The sequence below is a fragment of the Carassius gibelio genome, chromosome B8 (assembly GCF_023724105.1).
Source record: "Carassius gibelio isolate Cgi1373 ecotype wild population from Czech Republic chromosome B8, carGib1.2-hapl.c, whole genome shotgun sequence".
NCBI classification, from domain to species: Eukaryota; Metazoa; Chordata; class Actinopteri; order Cypriniformes; family Cyprinidae; genus Carassius; species Carassius gibelio.
The window spans coordinates 679,170-705,007 of record NC_068403.1 but is presented as its reverse complement, the minus strand read 5'-3'; the positions used below and the strand labels follow the sequence as shown (position 1 = coordinate 705,007).

The 25,838-nt window shown below is 38.0% G+C and overlaps 1 protein-coding gene across 5 annotated transcripts in view; it reads left to right on the top strand.

Moving 5' to 3' along the window:
- Positions 1-6,609: 6,609 nt before the first annotated feature.
- The window catches only part of LOC127963845 (semaphorin-6A), a 50,888-nt gene continuing 31,659 nt past the window's right edge, over positions 6,610-25,838 (top strand). For 3 of the 5 annotated variants that reach the window (XM_052563925.1, XM_052563924.1, XM_052563922.1), the window contains exons 1-3: positions 6,676-6,862; positions 24,933-25,075; positions 25,645-25,762. In XM_052563925.1, coding sequence (XP_052419885.1) covers positions 24,976-25,075; positions 25,645-25,762 — 218 coding nt within the window. In that variant the 5' untranslated portion in view covers positions 6,676-6,862; positions 24,933-24,975. Of the gene's footprint in view, positions 6,863-24,932; positions 25,076-25,644; positions 25,763-25,838 lie in introns of all 5 variants that reach the window. The other 2 variants (XM_052563923.1, XM_052563926.1) reach the window with 2 other exon arrangements.

Genomic DNA, 25,838 nt, shown 5'->3' with positions numbered 1-25,838 from the left:
ACATTTAAAAACCACTAACAAATTAACAATTTTAGCACTTTTTTGTATTGATGTATGAACTAACTAATCTGATCTACATGAATCATGACCAAAAATGACCTATTTTTTTATTGAAATGCTCGTTTTCACTCAATATCCTGTTAATCTTGAGTACACATAGAGTAGTACTGCATCCTTCATAACTCCAAAAAGTCTTTAGTTTTATTATATTCATAAGAGAAAGATAGTCTGTACCGATTTTTCCCGGAAAAACACGAGCGGCTGGAGGCGTGACGTGTGGGCGGAGCTAAAGAATCAGTAGGCTTTTGCATTGAGAGTGTTTGGAAACTGTGACATTACCGTGAGGAAAAACACATCCAAAACAAACCATGGCTAACAGTCAGATTCAGTGTATATTTATGATCCAGAATCAGATCCTGAGGCTGAAACTGAACGAGAGCAGCATCAGCAACGACTCGCTCCGAGCGGGGCTCGAACCCGGGTCTCTGATGGGAGGCGGACGCACTAACAAGGAGGCAGAGATATTTGAAGCAGTTTTACTCACCACCTGCGGTTCCAACACACGATCGTGACCCTTTTTCCTTGGGATTGCATCATCCTTAAGAAATAAACGATACGCAAATCCGTCGTCAAACTGGGCCTTGTTTGTAAAACAAGCATCTTCGAAATGCAGGGAACAAACACAAACACTTGCACAACTCCGTTGATGCTCTGTAAAAATAAACTCCATCCACTGGTCCCTTAATGCTGTTTCTCTTTTGGTAATCTGTGCAGGGTTGTCTTGCCCTGGCAACCAAAAACACACTCCTTTTGTGACATTTGTCGACGCTCTCGCTCTGATCAGTGAAGTCTGTTGTGCTCTCAGTGCTCTGCTATACGGGAGCGCGCTCTTCCGGCAGAAGTGCCTCAGGACCCATATAAGGAAATTCCGCTCCATCTAACGTCACACAGAGCCATACTCGAAAAAAACTTTCCGAAACTTGTGACAAACCGGAAGGAGTATTTTTGGAACAGAAATACTCCTTCAAATGTACAACTTATTTTTTGAAACTTTGTCCATGTTTAGCATGGGAATCCAACTCTTTAACAGTGTAAAAAACTCAGTATGCATGAAATAGCATTTCACCCCCCCTTTAAAAACTTTTATTTTCGCACTAGCTTAAAGGAAAATGCCACTGTTTTTCCTTATTCCACTATGTTCTTTCCTCAAATTAGACGAGTTGATACATTCCTCTTCTGTCTCAGTGCGTGCACTCAAGCGCTGTATCGCCACAATGCTAACCTTTAGCTTAGCACCATTCATTCCTTAGGATCCAAACAGGGATGAATTTAGAAGCCACCAAACACTTCTTTAATTTTGTGTACTTGTGTAACTACTCATGTAACCGTTTTTAAATAGAGAAACATGGAAGTGTTTGGTAGCTTCTAAATTCATCCCTTTTTGGATCCTAAGGAATGAATGGTGCTAAGCTAAACGCTAGTATAGTGGCGCTACAGACGGGAGACGGGTCCCCCGGTACGTATCAACTCGTCTAAGTTTAGGAAAGAACATAGTGGAATATGGAAAAACAGTGGCGTTGTGTGCTTCATAATTGCACAAAGCTTGTCAAGTGTAACTTCCATCAATTTGAAGGAAATGTACTTCATTTGGAGAATTAAAAAAATGACATTCTTATTCCCAACTTTATATTATATCAGCTTTATTATTACACTTTTAATGACAATTTATTGTAATATTAAATAAGCTAGTTAACTGATCATAAAACATTTTTTTTATCGTAAAAAGACTGAAACTGGACTGAATGACACCTAACAAGCCTCTGAAATAATTTTTATATTGCTGCGGAGAAAGAATGCGCAAAAGAAGAAAAAATCGCAGACTTTTTTTTTTTTTTTGTGGATAGATGAATTACCTGTTGCTGGACAAAATCATTAATATGATTCAGTGAATGTAAAAAACCTCAAAGTGCTCCTGGCTTTAGTTTAAACATCTGACGGATCTAATAAAGCAGGAGCCAGTGGGAAAGCTGAAAGAGAATATATTATTATTATTCTGTAATGTTTGGCTTCTGTTCCATTGAGTCGTGTTTGTTTTGCACAGGCTGTGGTGAGAATCAGCCTCTGTACTGTTTATCATTCGTTTATAAAGCTGCATGGAAATGCAAACACTGGGAATATCAAATATCACATGAGTGTTATCTAGATGCAAATAAAACACACATAAGTGCAGTTACATGAATTAAACAGCAAACAGTGAGATGCTGAGAGATTCAATTGTTTTTCAAAGATTCAATCCTATCATCAGCAGTTCATTGTACTGTATAAAAGCTGTGACTTAAACTGAATCACTTTTTAAGCCTTTGACTGAATTTGAGTTTTTTGCACCTGTTTTTAATCAAATTATAGTTTTTTTTTCTTTTTTGTTGTTGTTGTAAATGAACAGCAGATTCTGAGTAGTTTCACCACATCATGTCAAAGGTAGAATGTTAATGTGCTTTAGGTTTGGTCTTCATCTTTATGCTTGATATGGTATCTCATGATTCAGGCTTTGTGAAATGACCTGTCATTATGTAAGCAGCGCTACACCCTCTAATTACTGGATGTAGATATATGTGGCCTGACTGACGGAGTAATGATGCAGTACAGTAACACGGCGCTGTAGCATATAAACACAGTGTGCAACACACCGTTATATAGAGCTGTGTGCCTGTGAGCCTCTCGTGATTCAGAGCGAGTGGAAGTGTGGATGTGTGTGAATGGAGGTTTGTTTCAGGGGTCACAGTGTGCTGGATGATGACGGGACCACCGGAGCACTGATTCTCACAAATAAAGAGCGTGAGGCCCTGAGCGTCTCACTTCACCCCCCACCCCCCCCACACACGCACACACACACACACACACACACACACACACACACACACGCACACACACGCACACACACACACACACACACACACACACACACAAACACACACTCTCTCAATTACATTTTAATGTAGGCTGCTTCATTGGTATGATAGTATAATATGATTTCTAGTCACTTTTTATTTTTATTTTATTTTAATTGATGCAATATGCAATATATTTTAATAGGTTATAAGATTTTTTGTTGTTGTTGTGTATAATGATGCAATATTAATATATAGTCTATAAAATGTAAATGTTCCATCAGTATGCATAATTTTAATTGTGCATTTTAATATTAAAAATATGAATATATAGGTTTTATGGTAAGAATATTCAATTTAATATGCAGAATTCTAATGTATATTGTATGTATATCGATGCAATATTACTATATAATTTATTAATATAGACTATAAGATATGAAGATAAGATACATTTGTGTATATTAATACAATATTAATATATTATATAACTTTCGATGTGAATATTCCATTATGCACTACTCTAATTATGTATATTGATGAAATATTAGTATATATTATAACATGGGGTAAATATATGAATATTCTGTCTATATAAATCAATTTTATTTTGATGCACTGATATTAATATAGGCTATAAAATATGATTGTGTATAATTGTATGTATTGATGCAATATTAATATAGGTTAATGCATAATAGTGACTAGAGTATGTATATTCCACCAATATACACAATTCAAATTTTGCATATTGATGCAATATTAGTGTATAAATATTAATATATAGGTTTTATATTAAATTTAATATGAATAATTATAATGCTGTGTATTGATGCAATATTAGTATATATTAATATACTATAAGGTATGACTATTCCATAAACATACACATATTTATTTGTGTATATCAATTCATTATTAAAGGAAAATGCCACCATCTTTCCATATTCCACTATGTTCTTCCCTCAACTTAGATGAGTTGATACGTACCTCTCCCATCTCAGTGTCTGCACTCAAGCACTGGAGCGCCACTATACTAGCCTTTATCTTAGCACCATTCATTCCTTGGGATCCAAACAGGGATGAATTCAGAAGCTACCCAACAAAATGTGATTGTGTGTAATTGTGTATATCGACACAATATTAATATGTTAAGTAAGATATAATGTGCATATCCTATGACCAAACCTTTGACCTACTCCGGTGAGGCGGTCACCTGCAGCGTTTTTTTACTCCAGTGCTCATTACACATTGAAAGACAACTCCATCAGTTTGTGAAAATGAAGATTGCATTTATCATGTGTCTACTTTCTAGAAGGGCACTGCAACGGGCTGGAGCTCTTTGGAAATTGCGCAGTCTCTTAGTGCGCTCCCTGGATGCTTTTGTTAAACATTTCTATGAGGTGTTTGGCACTTCTACCTCGGCAGTCTCCATGCACAATGAGCTCTTCCGGCTACGGCAAGCGGGTTTGTCCATCCATGACTATACAGTTTGATTCCGTACCCTAGCGGTGAGCAGCGGATGGAACAAAACTTCCCTCTTATCAGAGTTCCGACATGGTCTAAACCCCTCAATCAGACAACAAATGTCCATCTATCAAGACAAGTTTGGAGAGCTTTCTACAAAAGGCGCTGCACATCTCCCAACATCTAACCGTTGTTGGCATCAGTGGAAGTGCATTAGCATGGTTTAAATCATACTTGTATGACCGCCATCAGTTCGTAGCAGTGAATGAAGATGTATCATATCGATCACAAGTGCAGTATGGAGTACCTCAAGGCTCAGTACTAGGGCCGCTACTCTTCACGCTTTATATGTTACCCTTGGGAGATATCATCAGGAAACATGGTGTTAGCTTTCACTGTTATGCTGATGATACGCAGCTCTATATTTCCTCGCAGCCTGGTGAAACACACCAATTTGAAAAACTAATGGAATGCATAGTCGATATAAAAAATTGGATGACGAGTAATTTCTTACTGCTAAATTCAGAAAAAACAGAGGTGTTAATTATAGGACCTAAAAACTCTGCATGTAATAACCTAGAACACTGTCTAAGACTTGATGACTGCTCTGTCAATTCTTCTTCATCGGTTAGGAACCTAGGTGTGCTACTGGCCATCAAACTCGTGCTGGAAGAGTGGCGACTCAGGTATGCCGTGGCATTTAAACAATGCCCAATTGGTATTAAGGGGCCTAAAGTATGCCAAGAAAACATCCCCCACACCATTACACCACCACCACCAGCCTGCACAGTGGTAACAAGGCATGATGGATCCATGTTCTCATTCTGTTTACGCCAAATTCTGACTCTACCATCTGAATGTCTCAACAGAAATCATCAGAGACTCATCAGACCAGGCAACATTTTTCCAGTCTTCAACTGTCCAATTTTGGTGAGCTCGTGCAAATTGTAGCCTCTTTTTCCTATTTGTAGTGGAGATGAGTGGTACCCGGTGGGATCTTCTGCTGTTGTAGCCCATCTGTCTCAAGGTTGAGCGTGTTGTGGCTTCACAAATGCTTTGCTGCATACCTCGGTTGTAACGAGTGGTTATTTCAGTCAAAGTTGCTCTTCTATCAGCCTGAATCAGTCACTCATTCTCCTCTGACGTCTAGCATCAAGTCAAGTCACCTTTATTTATATAGCGCTTTAAACAAAATACATTGCGTCAAAGCACTGAACAACATTCATTAGGAAAACAGTGTGTCAATAATGCAGAATGATAGTTAAAGGCAGTTCATCATTGAATTCAGTGATGTCATCTCTGTTCAGTTAAATAGTGTCTGTGCATTTATTTGCAATCAAGTCAATGATATCACTGTAGATGAAGTGACCCCAACTAAGCAAGCCAGAGGCGACAGCGGCAAGGAACCGAAACTCCATCGGTGACAGAATGGAGAAAAAAACCTTGGGAGAAACCAGGCTCAGTTGGGGTCAGTTCTCCTCTGTCCAGATGAAACCAGTAGTTCAATTCCAGACTGCAGCAAAGTCAGATTGTGCAGAAGAATCATCTGTTTCCTGTGGTCTTGTCCTGGTGGTCCTCTGAGACAAGGTCTTTACAGGGGATCTGTATCTGGGCTCTAGTTGTCCTGGTCTCCGCTGTCTTTCAGGGCAGTAAAGGTCCTTTCTAGGTGCTGATCCACCATCTGGTCTGGATACGTACTGGATCCGGGTGACTGCAGTGACCCTCTGATCTGGACACAGACTGGATCTGGTGGCTACGGTGACCTCGGAACAAGAGAGAAACAGACTAATATTAGCGTAGATGCCATTCTTCTAATGATGTAGCAAGTACATCGGGTGTTATGTGAAGTGTTCCCGGTTAGGGTTTACCTAATTAATGCAGCCTAAAAATCCTTTAACGGATTTGGATATTAAAAGCATATTAGTATGTTATGTGTAAGCCAGGTTAAAGAGATGGGTCTTTAATCTAGATTTAAACTGATTTATACTGCAATATAAAACAAAAAATATAATAAATAATATATACTGTATATATCAATAATATTATTTGTAAATAATATTAGGAAATTCAATAATAGCATAAAAGGTGCTTGCAGAAATAACAGTGTGAGTTTGTTGAGTCTGTATAAAGCTTAATTCTGAGTGACTTCACGTGCATGTTTGCCTTAATTATGAAGTAAACACACACACACACACATACACACTGTGTAATAGTGATGGTGAAGATGCGCGTCTGACAGCAGCTCCGAAGAAACAAAAGCTCTGAGGTATGAGGCTCCTCCCTGCATGTGTGTGTGACAGCTGCTGTGTGTGTGTGTGTGTGTGTGTGTGTGTGTGAGCTCAGCTCAGTTAAGCTTCATCTCTAATAGGATGAGCAGCCGCTCGCGCGTGTAGCTGAATGCGCCGCTCATTGTTCGCTCCGCCGTTTCTCTGCTGTTTCCGCGGATCGATCGATCAGTGATCGGGATTTCTCATGGATCTATCGATGTGAAGAAGCTGTCGCACGCGGTACGTACATGACAATAGCGCTTGAAGTTGAGCGAGAGCCGCTCTTCCATACGATCGCGCTCCGTTTATGACAATGATGATGATGTTTAGAACGATATATTGTTTCTTTCTGTGCCGCGTTACTTTGATCTGCCGCGCGGAGGGCTGGTGACGTCACTCCGCTAAACTTCTCTAATGAGCGCTTAAAAACTCATTCATCAGCTGAATGTGAGTGTTGAAAATGAGGGTGTGACGGAGAAGAAACAACATCTCCGTGTTTTACTGATTTAAATAATTGCACTCATCAGTAATAAGCGGCTGAGATGTCAATGCAACGGAATAAATGTGAGATTGTTTGCAGTTTTCGTGTATTTTCTGAATGCACGGACAAATATAAACACAATGTGATGGAAATAATGTGATTCGGTCATTTGCTTCTAAGTTAGTATTGTTCTTAGTGTTGAGTATGACTGTATCTCCAGTGTCTCTAACAGGTTTAGGTCTCGGTCACATTACACTCAGTGAATGCAGACCTGTGCTGTTCTCTGATACTGAAGAGCATCAGTGTGAAACCTCATCCGGAGGTTTGTGAAGCCGGTCGCTCTCCTTTGACCCCGGGGGTCATGTAGGGTGTGTCCGTTTCAGCCGTTTCTACCACTTTATTCCTAAATTAACACAATCCGACAGACTTCTTGGTAACAATGAAACGGCATCTGTTTGGGCAGGACGTCTCAGCGGTCAGCGCTTGGGTTCGGAGGCTCAGAATAAACCAGTGTTTGTTAATCTCATTGTCTGCTGTTGGTGGAGTGTTTTTCTCCCTGTGAGATGGCAGGCGGCCACACGTCTCGACCGAGCCAAGATTCCACGACTATCAGCCTCTGAATTCACATGGCTTTGTGTTGAGGTGCATTATTTGAGGTGTTTTATCTTGAAACGCTGTGGTTCTTCCTCAGCCGCTGAGCATCAGTGTCCGTGAATAACTGCGCTCTCTTCAGCTGATGTAGAAACACTGAAGACTGTGTCTGAAGATCAGCTGATTTTACGTTGATCTGGATTCAGATCGGTGGTTGACTGATATTGATATTTTGATGGCCGATATCTTAATAAGAACAGTGGTATATAGAGATATCATCACACTGGTAAATAAAACAAATACATAACAATTGCTGAAAGTAAATATATATTGACTTAATATTTACTAAATTATATAATTTGAAAATGAAATTAAAAAAAGGAAATCTGTAAAATAAAATAAAGATTTCCCCACCTCTGACATATTGTCCAAACAGAAAAATGTTGATAATTACCAAAATCGGCCAATATATCAGCAAGACAGACCACTCATTATAATTCACATACAGTGCAATAATTTGTTTCTGATGGATCCTCCAATTCATTTTCTGTGAAAAAACCCCAGCATGATTTCATCCTCGTTCACCCGTGCATTCATTCAGATTTAATCACGTTTCTATTATTGCAGATCTTTTTGTTAAGGTTAGCAATCAAGTTCAATTTCAGGAAAAGATTAGATAGCAGGGAACGTGTTTTTATTCTGTTCATGGTGCATTAAAAAGATCATGTTTGTGGAAATAAGTGAATATAAAAGATTGAAAGCTTCTCTGCTAGAAGGACTCGGATGCCAGCTATGAATCAACACAAAACTGACACATTTTCCTTATATTGCAATCAAGATCAAATCATGTATTCATTGTTTCTGCTTAAATTAATAAGTGACATAAACTGTACATTTATGCAATATGGGCATGACTTTGAATGAATGAATGAAGCATGCATACAGCTCTTTTCTTACCCACTACTCTGAAGAAACACTTGTTTTCTGTGAAGTTGCTAATTATATGCATTGTAAAAAGCGCTTGAATTGAAGTGCATTGCTGTAGCAAACAGAAGACGTCGTCAGCTGATGAAGCAGTGAATTATGAGGTGATTTCAGTGTTTTGATGGGATTGTAAGGAGGGCATCTGATGTGCTCTTCTGCACAAAGCCAATGAGAGCAGCATTGAGCGTGACTGATGGCTGTTTGTCACACCAGCGAGCCTCAATCGCTCCGGCGTGTATTTACATTCTCTCAGTAGAAGCAGGGTTCACTCAGACTGAATTATTGATGACAGCCAATGAATTGCTCTCAATTATGTTAAAGGAGCGCAGCGTAGATCACAGACTCAGAAATACTGTCGATAACTCATCTATGATTCACATGATCATGTTTAATGCATGAGCCTGGCTCTGGGTGGCCACATTACTGAGTAATAGGAACATTTAAGTGGATTATTGCACGTTTGAAGAAGGAAAATCCATGTTTCTGTCTTTTTAGATGATGGAAAAACAACATTGTCAAATTCTGCTTTGGGTTTTCAGGTTTTTTGAGTTTGATTGTTAAAGCGCCTATAAGGAACTTTACTGAGAAAAATCCTTTTCTCTTTTAAAATCACTCCTAGTTTTTATGTTTGTAGATGTTATTAACATTGTCATAAGTCACCTGATTTATCGAGAATTTGTGCTCATCCAGATTGAAAAAAATATCTGCATGCTGATAGTAAAGAGATCTCAATTGCAAACATTTACATTTTACATAGAAAATGATTGCTGCTGCTATGCACCTGTTCATTATTACAGGTTTACTTTGCATCACTATAAACTGCTACAGAAATAAAAATAGAGATTCAAAAGCAGGTCAAGTTTAAGAGCAGAGGTACAGAAATCAGATCAGGCTGGATTTGTTTGGTGTTTTTCTTCCTTCAGTCGTGTTGTTTGTAAGGAAGTGTTTCTGTAAGTGTTTGTCCTGTAATCATGAGTCTGATGATCGAAGGATGAGCTGAATAATCACACACTGATCCTGACAGTTTGGGTGTTCTCACAGGTTCTGGGAGTTTGTGCTGTCCTTCTGATGATTGTGTGTGTGTGTGTGTGTGTGTGTGTGTGTGTGTGTGTGTGTGTGTGTGTGTGTGTGGTTTCCAGCGGCGTGAGAGAGAGAGAGAGAGAGAGAGGGACAGTGCATGTGTCTCGTCCCCAGGCCGGTGTTTGGCACTGCCTCGCTCATCTATTAATCATGGCGACTGCTTTCTTATTCTGTTGCCATAGTTTCAGGCTGAAACACTGTGTGTGTGTGTGTGTGTGTGTGTGTGTGTGTGTGCGGGGCCATGGGACGTTACAGACCAGCAGAGCTGCTTAAAGGGGCCACGCTGGACAATAATGTACAGACACACACTGATAGTCTGATTATTGCTCGTCACACTTGTCCTGCATTTTAAGAAAGAAAAAAAAAAAAGAAAGAAAAAACCTTGAGAAGGTACTGGTATTTTCCTGCTAGACATTTCATTAACCCTGTATTATATTGTGGTTCAAATTAACCTGGTTAACCTATGATATTTATTGGGACATTTTCTTTTTAGATTTACTATTTAGGAATATAAAATGTTCATGTTTTTTGTAAAAGAAAAGTTGAAAAAACAGGTGATGAATACAATTTTATCATACAATCTATCTGGGTTTTTTGGTAAACATACATTTTGTATGCAGAATTTGAACATAATACAAGAGTTAACCCTAAAACTAACACAAAATACAGGAAAAATCAATGCAGGAAACTCCTTCGTGTTAACGGTATGGTTGAAGGATCGTTTTAATCTCTGAACAAACATGTTTGTGCTGCTTTACTCTGGATTCTGTAGCAAGCTCTGGCTTTCGACTCGTTTTAAAGGAATAGTTCACCTGAAATGATAATTAATTTATTCTCTCTCATGTCGTTCCAAACCTGTATGACTTTCTTTCTTGAGTGAAACACAGAAGGAAATATTATAAAGAGCCTTAGAAACCAAACACTGACTTTCATCATATGGAAAAAACACTGCGACGTTCTTCAGAATATCTTCTTTTGTGCAGTCATACAGGTTTGGATCAACATGAGGGCGAGTAAATGAAGATTTGAGATCCTCACCTCGCTGTGGTTATTTTTAGAGAGTGAGACGCTTTAATCATGAGATATTCTCAACTCTCTGAATGGAGACGTTTGTCACTGGGCTGTGATTTACTGACCTGAGCTTCTGAACTACGAACACACGATTGAATCCGAGGCTTTGAAGTTCATGAGACGATCTCTGAGCAGCAGGAGGAGCTTCTGTGAGAGGCTGCAATTAAAACATCATCCATATAACGTCCACGAGCACTTTGAAGAACAGCATTCAGAGTCTAGATCATTACGAGCACAGATTCTAGATCATCTAGAGTTAAAGGAGCGTTCCCATCTAACAGAGAACATTCAGAAATAATGTGTTCATAACTTAATGCTCAATATTCTTAGAACATATTTTGTTGTGTGTGGAGTTATCTGGTCTTTAATAATGTTCTTAAAACATAAACACAAAAACTATCTATACATGGACTGTTTTTTGGAGTTGGATGTTGGTCAATGTTGTTTAGATGTTACTAGTTTCAGAACACTTAAACATTCAAAAGTAACGTTCTGATAATGTTTGCAAAATAAAATGTTCCCTTAACGTTCATATAAACAGGGAAAAGAAACATTTTTTTTTTAAACTGGATGTTTTTAATATTCAGATGGACTTATGGTTTTTATTTTTTATAATTGTCTCAAAATATTAGCACAAAACAATATTTATACATTATTTTTTATTTTTGAACTGTTTCTAACCTTTTTTAAATGTTACTTATTGTTTTAGGACATTCAGAGAACATTAAAGGGAAAATTATCATAATATTTGGAAAATGATCAAATGCAGTGTTCAATAACATTTATATAACCAAGAAAAAATATTTGTAAACAATTTTTTTTGTTTATTTGTAATGCGCTTTTCACGATACCAATTGTTGTAAAGCAGCTTTACAGAAATTATGAAGTTTCTACATTACATTTAGGAGTGGGATATTAGTGCTGACTATGGCAGAAATGTACAGTAAAAATCATATAGTTAATTACAAATGACTCGTTATCAAACACTAACTGCAATGATAACTTTACGGTTAAACATATAAAAACTGGCAACACATTCTTAGAACGTATTTTTGTTAGCTGGGTAGTTCTAGTCTTTAATAATGTTCTTGAAACGATACTGAAGTTTTTTTCTGAAATGCTTCATTTGGTTGTTCATCTAAGGTTATTTTAAATAGTGCTAATTAGACATTCAGAGAACATTAAAAGTAATATCCCCTCAATGTTTGCATAATTGAAAATATATTTTTTTAAGGCATTCTGATAGAAATGAGGTCTTGATGAGGTTCCTGGAGCATGTTTCGGTTCCTCAGGCTGATTCTCATCTGAAGGGTTTATCTGTGGATTAGCGGCCGGCATCGCACTGCTCATAATCGCACTGATTTGTTTGCGTATGTTTTGTTATTCTTGTTGGCTTTGTGATGAAGCTTTTCCTGCCGTTCCACGAGCATGTAAACACACGGAGGCAGTGATTGAGACTCAATGCAGTACATACAGGAACATATTGCATCCATGTGGTGTTTTGTGACCACCAGGCTCGCAGTGTTGGGCTCGGACCCGTCCATCAGGAGCGACGCTGGAGCACTTATCACCTCACACAGTCTCCCAGCGTTTCCTTCCTCGGCCAAAAGATCTGTTCCACATGTGCCTCCCATGAGCTCTTTCATCACAGACGTGTCTCTGTGCTGCTGTTTCTACCTCACCATCATCAGATGGTTCACAGAAAGACTGAACGGTAGCTGCTTGTAGAATCTCAGCGTCAGCAAACAGCCGGTCGTCCATCTTGTGCTGTTGCAGGCTAATTTTAAGGGTTGCAGCAACAGTCTCCAGATACACACACCAACAGCTGACCTACATATAGAGCCGTGGCACACCTGTGTTTGATCGGCCGTCTTCACGAGCTCAAACAAACAGCGCTTCATGATAAGACGGCGTGACTCTGGAATGTGAGCGACACAATGCCTTCATTCATCGCTGCGCTGCTCAAGAATGGTTTGGACAAGCGTGTCAGTTGTTTGTAAATGGACACAGTGGAGGTTGTGTGTTGTGTCACCGAGTTTGCTCTTTTATATCCACACAAGGATTGTTTTAACTAGTCGACTTGGTTTTATGTTACAGAACAAGGCATCTGTTTATAATCTCAGAATTAATGGTTTAAAGCTGGCATGAAATGAAACTAAACCTGCGTGTTATTGATCTGATTATGAATGATTCATCCATGCATTTCTGGTTTTTCAGAACGTTCTGACCTTGATGTCGTAACTGGATCTTCTCCAATCATTTAGTGCTCGTAAGCTCCGCCCATTGAGCTCATACTCATTTGCATATACATTTGAGAGCCACGCCCACATCTCAATAACCGATGCATGAATCAGTTCCCATCCTATATTTGTTCTTGGTCAATAATTTCCATTTTCAGATAATACGGATAAAAAGTTCTGATTCTTCTTTTGTTTTATGCCAACTTAAAACCCAAAAATCTAATATCAGCTCTTCAGTAACACATTCAGAGCTGTAAGAACAGTACCTAGCGTTTGTACTCGAAGCTCAGGTCAATGGCACTTAAATCAGTTCGCTTCCTGAATTTGAATTGAGTTAGGAAACAGAATACAGAATTTAAATATAAGGAAGCAGAATTAAAATAAACTGAAGTTCATGCAACTCTTAATTTCACATTTTTAACAAGAAAAGCAAAGTTCCTAACCCTTACTTGACAGACGTATTTGAAGTGAAAGGTTTAAAGATCCTCCATACCGACTGATTACCTGTATAAAATATTATTTAGTTTATATAATTTTCATCATATTTAATAAATTAACTTTTTAATGTTTTTACATTGGCTTCCTGTGCGTCCGGTCTTAATCAGATCCAAGGTTGTGAATTAAAGCATGTTGATTCTTCATCGGTGAACGCTGCACAAGCCTGAGGAACAGAACGAGTCTGTCTCGTGGTTTATCTGATGCTCCGGATCTGCTGGAAACTCAAGAGCGTCTCAGTCATTGAGCTTCGTGAGCAGATCAGATGGCGCTCGGACACGTGTGTTGGGTTCGATGGAGGTGTCTGATTCAGGGATTGATTTCAGGGAGTTTCTGTGGTGTTCAGTGCATGCTGCTGTGAGCTCTCAGGACGTAATGTGTGAAGTGATGATCATCTACAGCGACTCACATGAACACACGGATCCATGTGACGGAGTCCAGATCTTATAAAAGAACGAAAAAGAAGATTTATTTTGAGGAGTTTACAGTTTGAGCAGTGTAGTCTTACTCATGAACAAACGACTCTCTAAATGATTCACTGTAATGAACCCACAATCTGAATTAGTCTAATGACTCACTCCAACAAATAAAAGTTTCTAAAGGGGTTTGCAATAAAAAGTACCATTTTGGTTCCAAAAAAGCCCTTTCAGAACCTCCTTCCTCTGTAAAGATCCTAATTTCATCAAGAACCATCCGGTGGGTTCTTCAGAAACTCAGTTTCTGCTTCTTCTCGCAGGCGTTTATCTGTAGGACTCCACAGTTTTTATGAGTTAAATGCTCTGTGTATTTATTCCCAGGTTACTGTAATGAAAGCATTCGTTCATCGTCCAGTCGTCCGTGTGGAATGTGTCAGTGTGTCAAATAAACGAGGCTTAATTGAGCCTCATCAAACGAGCGGAGAGCTTCATTACTGCGCGGGCTGTTCGCTTCACTGCCGCTGCTAGTTAACGTGAAGCCACTGTTTAATGGTTAAACGGTTAACAAGAGCACGATTCATGTGGAACTTCCCATGTAGCAATGCGTGGTGTGTGAGGAACAATCACTGCGATTGCACAGAGACGAGGAAAACATGATCGTCAGAAGAGTTCAATATCTGCGTCTCATCTGTGTCTGTAGATCACGTACAGTGTGAATTAATAAAGGCTGTGAGAATCTGGCTTCCAGCACTAAACGTTTGATGCTAAACTGAATTACTTGGTCGTATGCTTTCGTAAATGTAGATTAGAGATGTGTGTTTATCCACAAATGAGATAAACCTGACCAAAACTTGTCTTCATTTGTGGAAACAGTACATAATGTAAATAATGTTGTAAATTGTAAATAATGTTAATTTGAGTTTATAGTTTATAAAAACATTGTGGGAACATTGTTTTGAAGTGTCCAGTTTTCTTGTCATGATTATAAAGTTATTTAAAGGTTACAAAGACATTTCTTACAACATTCTATAATTTTTTTTTTTACCCCAAATATAATTAGATTTTAATGTTTATTAAAAAAATATAGATTTCTTGATTTCAATCAATTCAAATTTTTACAAAATTAAAGCAATTCAGTTAATGAACGCAACATTGTAGCACATGTGCTTAGTTAGTTCTGATATGAAACAAAGTCTCAGATTTCAAATTCTTACCATTTTATTACAGTATTAAGTATTAAAAACTCAGGAAATCTGTATCCTGTCTCATTATTATAATTTATGTGTTAGCTGGGTTAAGTTACAGTATTTATAATTTATAGTAGTAGTTATATATAAACCAACTGATGTCTATGTAATGTGCCCATTTAGATAGCTGAGTAAATGTGTGTGTGTGTGTGTGTGTGTGTGTGTGTGTGTGTGTGTGTGTGTGTGTGTAGACACAACATTTGACCCGCGAGGCCACAGGAAGTGGCGTCTGTCTGGTTTCTCATCTTCAGACCTTGTAATAATCAAATGCAAGACCTTCAGAAGCTTGCCTGACTGAAACGTTTCCTCTTATTTGGGTTAAATATACAGAAGTGAGAGAGACCCAACCACACTGGTCCAGAATTAAATGAGCCCTAAAGCTAAAGAAGAATCATGGTGCAATTATTCAGGGGCTTCATTAAACAGCAGCAGCAGGAACATACATCCGTTTAATGGATGTTTCCATCAGCTGCTGAATAGCTGCATGTCTCCCAGCAACATTCCCACATGCTAAAGCAGGTCAAAGGTCACGAGGAGGATCAGCTGTATTACATTAAAGTTTGTCAGGTGTGATTGTGTGGGATTCCTGCGATTGATTGGCCTGTTTACAGAAAGCTCAACATATGGTTTTAAATCTGTATTTAACCTTCTTTTATCTTAATCTTAAAGTAAAAAGTTACATTTAATTTAATTTATAAAATTATTTCTTTATAATCTTATAATCTTATAATCTTAATTCAACTGACGAACGATTCTAAAGTCTGACTGTTATCAGTGTTGAGCTTAAAATGTCTGAAAATGATTATAGGTTGAAAACATTTGTAAGAAATGTAGAAAAGTAACTGAAATAGTTCCACTATTGTTACTTGTTTTATCTGGTGTAGGTTGTGAGTGTGTGACCGAGTGGCGTTCCCAGCGCTGCTAGCGTGTTGCTAGCGTGTTGCTAGCGTGTTGTCTGTGTGTTTGAGAGGCTGTTCGAGGGCCGAATCCTCCGCTAATCTCATCTAGTGCTCTGGATGACGGAGGTGGATGTGTAAGACAATCACACGTGATTATGTGAGCGCTGGCGTCACCTTCTCCTTCCTCTCGCTCGCGGTCACACGGCTCGTCTTACGGAGGAGCGTTTGACAGATAAGCTGGATCTGGTCCTGCAGTGCATGCTGGGAGTTGTCTGAGGGGGCCGTGTGACCCCATGGGGCTCCGCTAATTGGTGGTCCTGGCTCAGACTGGTTTTCAATAGGTTTTGGACAAAGGCGTCAGTGTGGGTCACGTGAGCAGGCCGTTGAGAAAGAGGCTCCCAGAGAGACACAGACAAAGACACCCCATTACTGACCACAAATCACCCCGTGTTCTGACCCACATACCCATCCGTGTGTGAAGAGCGGCTTTATTCGGCTCCGGGACGAGGAACGAGGAGCGCTTCAGGTGTTCAGGATTGATCTCTGCATTCTGCCATCATTTACTCTCCTCACGAAAGAGTTTGTGAGAAACTTCTCTGTGCTCGGTGATAAGGCAAACAACATCTCAATCTATAACCAGTCAACTTAAGACCTAACTACAATTAACCATCTGCTTAAAGCGAGGTCTGACCTTCATCACTTGTTAAATATCTTTGCATATAAGATGCATGGAATAAATATTGTCTTAAACATATCCTATATGTTCAGAAATCATATAGAATACAAAACCTTATAAATATTTCTAAACCAAAACATTCAGTTTTAGAGGTCGACTCAAGCTCCTCCTGACGGTCAAGAGATCTGATTATATTCTGATTCAGAACAGCAATTCATCAAAACTCAAAACTGAAAAACATATATCAGTAGACAGAAGTGTGAATGTGTACATGTGCTGTTTACAGATGAAAGTTTGGATCAGTTATTATAGATCCTGAGGGACAAAGCTGTTCTTGTGTCTATCTAACAATAGAGTTATACAGAAAGAATAGAAAACAGTCAAATGAAGAGCAGCAGGTGGCCTTCTGTCAGTATCATGGATGGGTTCATATTTATAACTGGTTTAGTAAGCGTGTGTGTGAATGGATGTGTGTGTTGTGGAGGAGTGGTGTGGGATGTGAGGAACGAATTCAACAGGAACGCTGACGCTTTTAGAGCGAGCGACTGGTTCCTGCTCCTAATGGAGTGTTTTAATCCGGCTGAGAGAAATAAAGGAGCAGCGCTGGAGGGGCGTCTGTTCCCTCAGAGATAGAGACGCTAATCTGCTGCGTTCGCTGTCTGGGATTGACCTCCAGCGTTCACACACTTCATTGTTCGTGACCGCCGCTGTCTGGACTTCCTGTGTGTCCTGATGTGCTTCCTGCTTCAGTCTCAGCAGCACAAACACACAGCGTCTCGTGCTCCGGTTCTAACATCAAACATCCGTTAAACGCTCATCATCTTATTTATAAGAACACAGCATGCTTCCCTCAGATCCATCAGCTGCTCACTGCTCACTTTAAACAGAGTAGAAATCGAAATATTGAGAAAATCATCTTTAAAGTTGTTCAAATGAAGTTCTTAGCAATGCATATTTACGGTAGGAAAATCACTAAATATCTTCATGAACATGATCTTTACTTAATATCCTAATGATTTTTGGCGTAAAAGAGAAATGTATAATTGTGACTCATACAGTGTATTGTTGTGTATTTCTACAGATATACCTGTGCTAAAGCGAACAGGGAACATTCTCACAATTTTTAAAAGTTATTTAAATGTTACGACAAAACATTCTTAAAATAACGTTTCTGGAACGTTCTTATACTAATATTAGATATTCGTTCTCATAATGTTGAGGGAAAACCTTCTCTCTGGACATCTTTATGATGTTATTTGTACTTGATGAACATTCTCAATGTTGAGAGAAAACGTTAACAAAAATAATATTACAGATAAACATTTTGGTTGAAAAGAAAATTTTTTGTAACCTTTAAAGAAAACATGGCATTTGAATGTTCTTAGAAAATTAAAAATAGATGTTCAAATAACATTATATTCTGGGTGAAAATAAAGTTAGTAGAGTGTTGTCAGTGTTTTTGTAACATTTTCAGATATTTATCGCTCATGCAGTGTCCTGACTGAGGGAAGGTACTTTTAAAAGTAATACAGTGCAATATTGTGTTACTCTCTAATAAAGTAACAAGTAACTAATTACGTTATTTTGTATGAAAAGAAATGCTTTATGTTACTTTTTATCACCTGAGCTGGACACGTGAAGGTGAAGATTGTCTTAAACGTATCCTACATGTTTAGAAATAATGTCAAGTAAGAGAAAATCTGTTTTAGAGTTCAACTCAAAAAGTCAAGACAAATCAAACTCAAGACGTTCACTCTAACTGGGATATTTCATATTTTTATTTTTAATGTTTAAAGTTTGTAACTTTTTTATACATTTTATTTTAGTTAAAAATGCTCTTATTTCAAGTTAAATATTTTTTTTATGATTTTAGATATAGTTATTTATAACAATCCTTTCATTTCTATTTCTTTTTTCTTTAAATATGTCTGTATAGTTTTTTTTTATTAATTTTTATTTTAGTTTTTTTAAGTTAAACAAAACACAAAAAGAGAAAGAAATGTTGCCTTGTCATTTAGCTGAAATAAAATAAGTTCCTGTTTATTTCTATTCTATTTTAATTCAGCTAATGTTTTGATTATTGATAGTAGCCCTGCTTCGTATCTTCACAGATATTACGTCTGCGTCTGTGCGAGACAGAGACTGTGACCCGTTCGGTCAACGATGATAAATGACGCGGTCACAAGCGTCTGAATGAGATGAGAATATGTGGAGGATGTGTGTGTGGCTCATTTAATCCGCTGGGAAAAACCATTTATTCCTGGAATTAAATTCATGTTTGTCTCACATTGACTTGGTGTCACTGGATTGAGATGGATTGGTCTTAAATTGCTCTTTTGTGTGTTTTTACATTATCATTTTCATGAGTTCTGTCACTGAAACCAGGGCTAGGCAATACTAGCAAAAATATTATCACTATATTTTTTTCAATATCATATGATATGGATATTTATCACCATATTTTGTCGTGTTAGCCCTTGAGAATGAATGTAAACATCACTTGTTTGTTCACAAATAAACTTCACAGAGTATCTAGTGTTTAATTTAGGGCTCCATAAAATCTCTTTTATTTCCCCCTAAATTCTGTGTTTTACATTTTATTGTTACTGGATTCTGTGTTTTATGATTTAATTCAAATTTATCATCAATAAAATGAGCTAATAAACTTCAAATGTAATTTGCTTTCAGTTGTTTTACAACAAAAATTGCATTTTTATTGTTAGTATTATTTTCTTATTCATTTTTGGTCAAATAAAATGCTGCAAAAAATATCTGTATAAATTACAACATGAAGGAAAAATAGTTTAGGTTGATATTCCTTAAAATTATTATTATTATTATTATTATTATTATTATTATTATTATTATTGGTGGTAGTATTACTGATGAGAAGTGTATTTTAATAAACAATAATAATTTATTTCTGTTATTATTTCCCTTGTAGCTTTGTATAAATTTAATTGCGATCTTGATAATAAATAATACAATAAAAACACATATTTCATATAAATATATTAACATAGTTACTGACAGACAGCTCAAACTTTACTTGGCGTAATACTTTCTTAATATTAAGTCTAAAATGTGTTTTGATGTCACTCTTGATGAGGATCGTATGATCTTTCAATAATATTGGACTTTAAATGCTAAATATCATACCTGAAGTATACTCACAATAATAGTTCCACTTTAGCACAGTAATATATACTCAGTATATCTTTAATTAATAAAGCTCCACTTCTACACAATTAAAGTTCATTAGCAGTTTAGTATACAGTATTTAAAGTATAACTGCAGGACAATACACAGGTATTACAAGGAGAGGGTGACTTATGAGGACATAACCCATGTCCCCATTTTTCAAAACACTTATAAATCATACAGAATGAGTTTTTTTGAGAAAGTAAAAATGCACAAAGTTTCCTGTGAGGGTTAGGGTTAGGTGTAGGGTTGGTGAAGGGACATAGAATATACAGTTTGTACAGAATAAAAACCATTACACCTATGTGTGTGTGTGTGTGTGTGAGTGTGTGTGAGTGTGTGTGTGTGTGTGTGATGTTGGTTTCTAAAGCTGGTTCTCCTGTGGCTGATGTGATAACTCCTCTTTGTTCGTCTCACACAAACTCTCCAGGCCTTCAGATGATTGGAGGCTCATCTCCTCCGTCAGGAATCCTCCAGGGCCATTTTAACGTCAAAACATCCACTTTGCCATATCAGAATGCAATTTGTGGCATCAGGAGCGTAAGCTGCTTTAGCGCTGCTGTTTATTTTGCAGCGGCGGAGGGTTTTATCTGAAAGGAACGTAATCCTCGCCGCTGAGATGTTGCTGACAGCTTTGAGTCTCTTTGTGTTAAACCTCATCCAGCAGATGAACCTCCAACACATATCATCTGCACACACATCAGCCTGAACTCAGAGCTGCTAACTCTTTATTAACAGATTCTGGAAGCATCAGTATATTAAGTGAATTAACCACGGTTATTCTTCAATAAAACAAAATGTTGCTGCAGTGATAAGTCGAGCATGACTCCGGTTTCCTTGAAGGATTTCTCCAGTGGATTAAAATAAGCTCTGTGACCGACAGAAATATATGATACGTACATGTTTTGTTCATCATGATAATCCTCAAAAACAAGCACAACCTTATTGAATGTGAAGTCTACAGCAGAAATAAAAAGCTAAACGTAGCTATCTCTTTATTAACATCTGGTTAAAGAAAGTTCTGTTCACATGAAGTTCAACATACTGTAAATGAAAAACAAATTCACTTTCTAAATACCTTTGCAGAAAAATTCAGCTCTAGTTTGCAAGAGCGCAATTATAAACTCTGAAGACATCTAGTAAGTAGATGAGTTTATCTGTTTGGTTTGGTGGCATTTATTGTCCCTAAAAAAATGGCCTTAATATATATATACTATACAGTTAAACTTCACATTGATGTATTGGTGTTTTTAGCTCTGTAATGAAGCTCTGGATCTAGAGATTGACATCTCAACTCAAGCTCGATCTTTTCTCATCAGATCAGGTGATGTGTCCTGTATTTGTGCTTTATTCCTCCTGAGGGATCTTTTTGTTCTGAAATGATTCTAACTTGACTTTAATATGTGTATATTGATGTTCTCTCTAAAGCACTTTAAAAGACGAGCACGTATGATGTGGTTGTGAGCAGTAAAGTGACTTCATTTTCCTCTGTCCTGAATAATGATTGCTGCTTTTGTTGTTTTGTCTCTCAGTCCCACCGTCTCTATACGTCACTTTCTATATTCTCCTCATGAGCGCTCCAAATTAGCACCAATTATTCTAAGTGTAAAATTAAATTACCGGCTCTAATGAAGGAGTGGATCTGCTCCGTAATGCTGCATGCGGATCACGTAACCCTACAATTCAATTGAGATGTTTTTCTCCCGCATTGCTGTTTGGCCTCGCAGTGAGACGCTGAGCTCAACCTTTGAGAAGCACAGACCTGTGATCTATGAGGCCAGACGCTCAATTAATGAGAAATCTCCATTAGAAAAATTGCATGACACAGCTGATATCAGGAGCGGCTCGTCACAAACATCTCCAGAAATGAGATATTGAACAGCCGTCGCTGCGGGAAATCTCTCGGGAGAAAGAGAAACATGAGAACGATGCTCCTGTGTGAAGCAGTGATGTTTCTGCATCAGCAACTTTTAGTCCATTTGCAGTTATTTTAGTGTTTCACAGCTACATTCAATGAAAATGAGAAATTATGCTTTAGCAACAAAAGAAAACATTGTAAAGTTATAATATATATATATTCTTTTTTGGTTTTAGTTAAGTATATAATATTAAACTGAATGAAAATGAAAAATTTAGCTTTTTTCTATGTTATTTTAAATTAATGTTTCATTCCAAGTAATGAAAATGTTTTTTTTTATTTTTTTTTATGGTTTTGGTTTTAGTTAACGATAGTAACCCTGATATGATTGTGTGTTGACTGCTGTTTCGAGTCTGTGTGTGTGTGTGTGTGCGTGTGTGTGTGTGTGTGTGTGCGCGTGTGTGTGCGTGTGTGTGTGTGTGCGTGCGTGTGGGTTAGATCTTATTTGTCTGACAGAAGTTTCTCAGTCTCATTGGGGATTTAGTGACATCCTCTGCATCTCTCTTGTGTGGTGTCCCTCAGGGCTCCATTCTTGGACCCATCTTATTTTCATTTATTTACTACTGTTAGGGTTCATTTTTAGGAAATATGGCATCTTATTTCATTTTTATGCAGACGACACACAACTTTATCTCCCTTTGAAACAGAAAGATGCAAACTCTATAGCACCACTGTTGGTCTGTCTTGAGGAGGTTAGGGCCTAGATTTGTTAATATCTGTTAATTTTTTCGCTTTGTGTTAATTTTTTTCATTTTGGGTATGCTTGTTGCCAGGTGCTCTATAAAATAAACTTTGATTTGATTTGATGTATTCTCGTGATTTGCATTGTATTCTCCTGATTGTTGGGTGTTTTCTCTGTGAATGTCTGTAAGTGTGGGTTCAGGTAGGGTCTCGTCTCTGCTGATTAGTAAGGTTTAACTCAGATGAGGGTGAGTGACTGAGAACGAGTCTATAAAGCATCAGATCCAATTAAGAGCAGCTGTAAGGAAGCTCAGTTCGGCTCGGGTTATCTGCGTGTCTCTACTCAAAGTGTTGTTTTGATGGAGCGGATGCCACACAGGAGCGTGGTGTTTGCGTTTCTCTTCTGAAAACTAGAGATTCACAGAGAGTTTGAGTGTGGGTTAAAGCTGCTTCAGTGCATTTATGTTTGTCTGAAACACAGTTCATTCATTCTGATCATGATTTGAGTTTGAGTTGCAGGTGTAACAGGATCATGAAGCCGTCGTTCCTGTCGCTGTCACTGTGTTTATGAAGAGGATTTATAGTTGTGTTGTTTCTGTCATCTGATGGTCAATCCAGTGCTGATCTACTGTAGAGCATACACACATTTAGGTTGTAAACATGTTGTAGGAACAGTGTTTTGGGATGTTTCTAAAGCATTTAAATGTCCAGTTTTCTTGCTATGATTATAATGTTATTTAAAGTTTACAAAAAAGTTTATTACAACATTCAGCAAACTTTATTTTCATCAAAAATATAATGTTTATTTTGAATTTTGCAAGAATATTAAACCGTCCAGTTTTCTTTAATGATTAGAATGTTATTTAAAGGTTACAAAAAATGTTTCTTAGAACGTTCATGGAATGCAAATAACATCATGAGAGCGTTCAGAAGATTTTGATCAAAGAAGGTTTTCTCTAAACAGTGTGAGAACGTGTATCAAACCATAAAGTAATAAAAATGTTCCATAAACATTACTTTAAAACGTTTTGTCCTAACTTTAAAAAAAATAATAATTAGCCGAAGTTGTGAGAATGTTATGTTTTATTACTGAATATTAATTCTCATTTATAGTAATATAGTAATCATGTGTTATTTTAGTTAAACTGGTTGTATTATGCTGGTTTGTGTTTATATTTCAGTCACAAACACCAGCTCAAATCAGATTTGAATTTGATTAATCGTACACGTCTACTTTTGTTTCATTAATCCCAAAATTACCAAATTCAGTGACATTCTAGACTACTAACTGAGCTCTTAAGCTTCTTCTTATTCTTCTTATTAAGCTTCTTATTTAGAAAGATCGGCAAAGGACTTAAGATATTTTGTAAATTTCTTAGCATAAATATATCAAAAGTTCATGTTTGATTAGTAATATGCATTGCTGAGAACTTCATTTGAACAACTTTAAAGATGATTTTCTCAATATTTCGATTTTTTTATCTCAGACAAATGTTGTGCTCTCAGATGATGTATAAATATCAATTTCAGCAGTGTTTTCCTCTGTTGTGTTGATCCCTCGCTCCGCCGCTGGTGTTGGTCTGATATGTAGATGTGTGTCTTCTCTTGTTTGTGTGCTGAAAGCAGCGTGAGTTATTTATTCATCGGTGTGTGATGAAGAGCAGATGAACCAGCCGCTGCGTTCGGCCCTTTTCTAGTAAAACCTGACTTTGAGCGGCTCATAGAAACGAGGAGCTTGTCATCCGCTCTTTCATTTGTTTGTGCTGGTCAGTATGATGTTAAGCAGCTTTAGTTTATTAACACAAGTGTCATCTCTTCTTTACTGGCATCTCAGTTACAGCACAGCTCGTCAAGCGTCGCTTTAATTAATCACACTGTGTGTAATGTGTTGTGTGATAGATTATATCAGTGTTCACTGCAAAACATGACTCTCTTACTTAAGAAGAGAAGTTTGTGTTGATGGATCCTGGATCTTGTTTGAAACCAATGAAGTGTAGCTTGAATAATCGCTGCGAATCAAAGAGTCGGACCGATGCATGAATGTAAAGCGTGAGGTTTGATCGCTCTGAGCTTCCCTTGCAACAGCATCCGTCTGTGATCTGCAATGATTTGTGGGTCATTTGTTGCACAAGGAAACTGATGCGTCCCTGAGAGCATGCGAGGTCAGAGGTCAGCGTGTACATCAGTCCCATCGCTGAGGTTCATGTCAGCAGTTCTCTTAGTTTACCCATGATGCTCAGCGGCTCGATCGATGTGTGACGCATGTTCTGCTAAGCCATTTAAAGCGATCTGCTGATTGTGTGTGTGTGTGTGTGTGTGTGTGTGTGCAGGCTGGAGTTCAGAAGAGACCGAGCGCAGCGGCAGGACTCAATCATGCAGTCGCAGGCCTTGTTGCTGTATTTCACGCTGCTGCAGACGGCCGGAGCCGCTTTCCCAGAAGACACCGAGCCAATCAGTATTTCACACAGCAACTGTGAGTAACTGCGTCTCACTTGTTCTCGTCCCGCCATCTTCTCCTCTCGGCGGCTCTGGGAAACGAGATTCTGGTGTCCTGAGAGACTGTAGATGAGTCGAGACTTGAGAGATCCTCTTTTGTGTTTCTGTCAGGATGAAAGACTTACAAACACACACACACAGTCGCACTTAACGCCTCCTGTGTCCATGTATTTCCTCTTAAAACAGCAGCTTCTTGTTTTGTATTCGAAAGGCTTTCATTTTTCCTCTCCGTCATGAAACACGATCGGCTGTTATGTTCTAAATCTAGTACAGAGTTTCCCAAATTAATAAGAAGCTGATAATGAATTAAAGCAAGACACTACAGACTGAACCAGCGTGTTTTCATGCACTGGTCAGTTTTGAGGTCAGTTTAGCATCCTTATCATTTCAGAAGAGTCCAAAACACACATTTAAGAGTTTATTTTATTGCACTTCATCTCATTTGGATCTTTCATATCTGTAAAGAGTTCTTTTCTTACAAACTACAAACTTTACAGCTTTATTCCTCTGTGTATAAGGTTTGTGTTCCTCTTCCTTCTCCGTCAGACACCAAACAATATCCAGCGTTCGTGGGACACAAACCAGGACGAAACAACACGCAGCGGCACAAACTGGACGTCCAGCTGATCGTCCTCATGAACCGCACTCTCTATGTGGCCGCCAGGTCAGTTCACCTTTGACCTTTATCTGGGTCTCTTAATTTGCCCTTCTGTGAAGAAAGTCTTGAAATCATAAAGTGG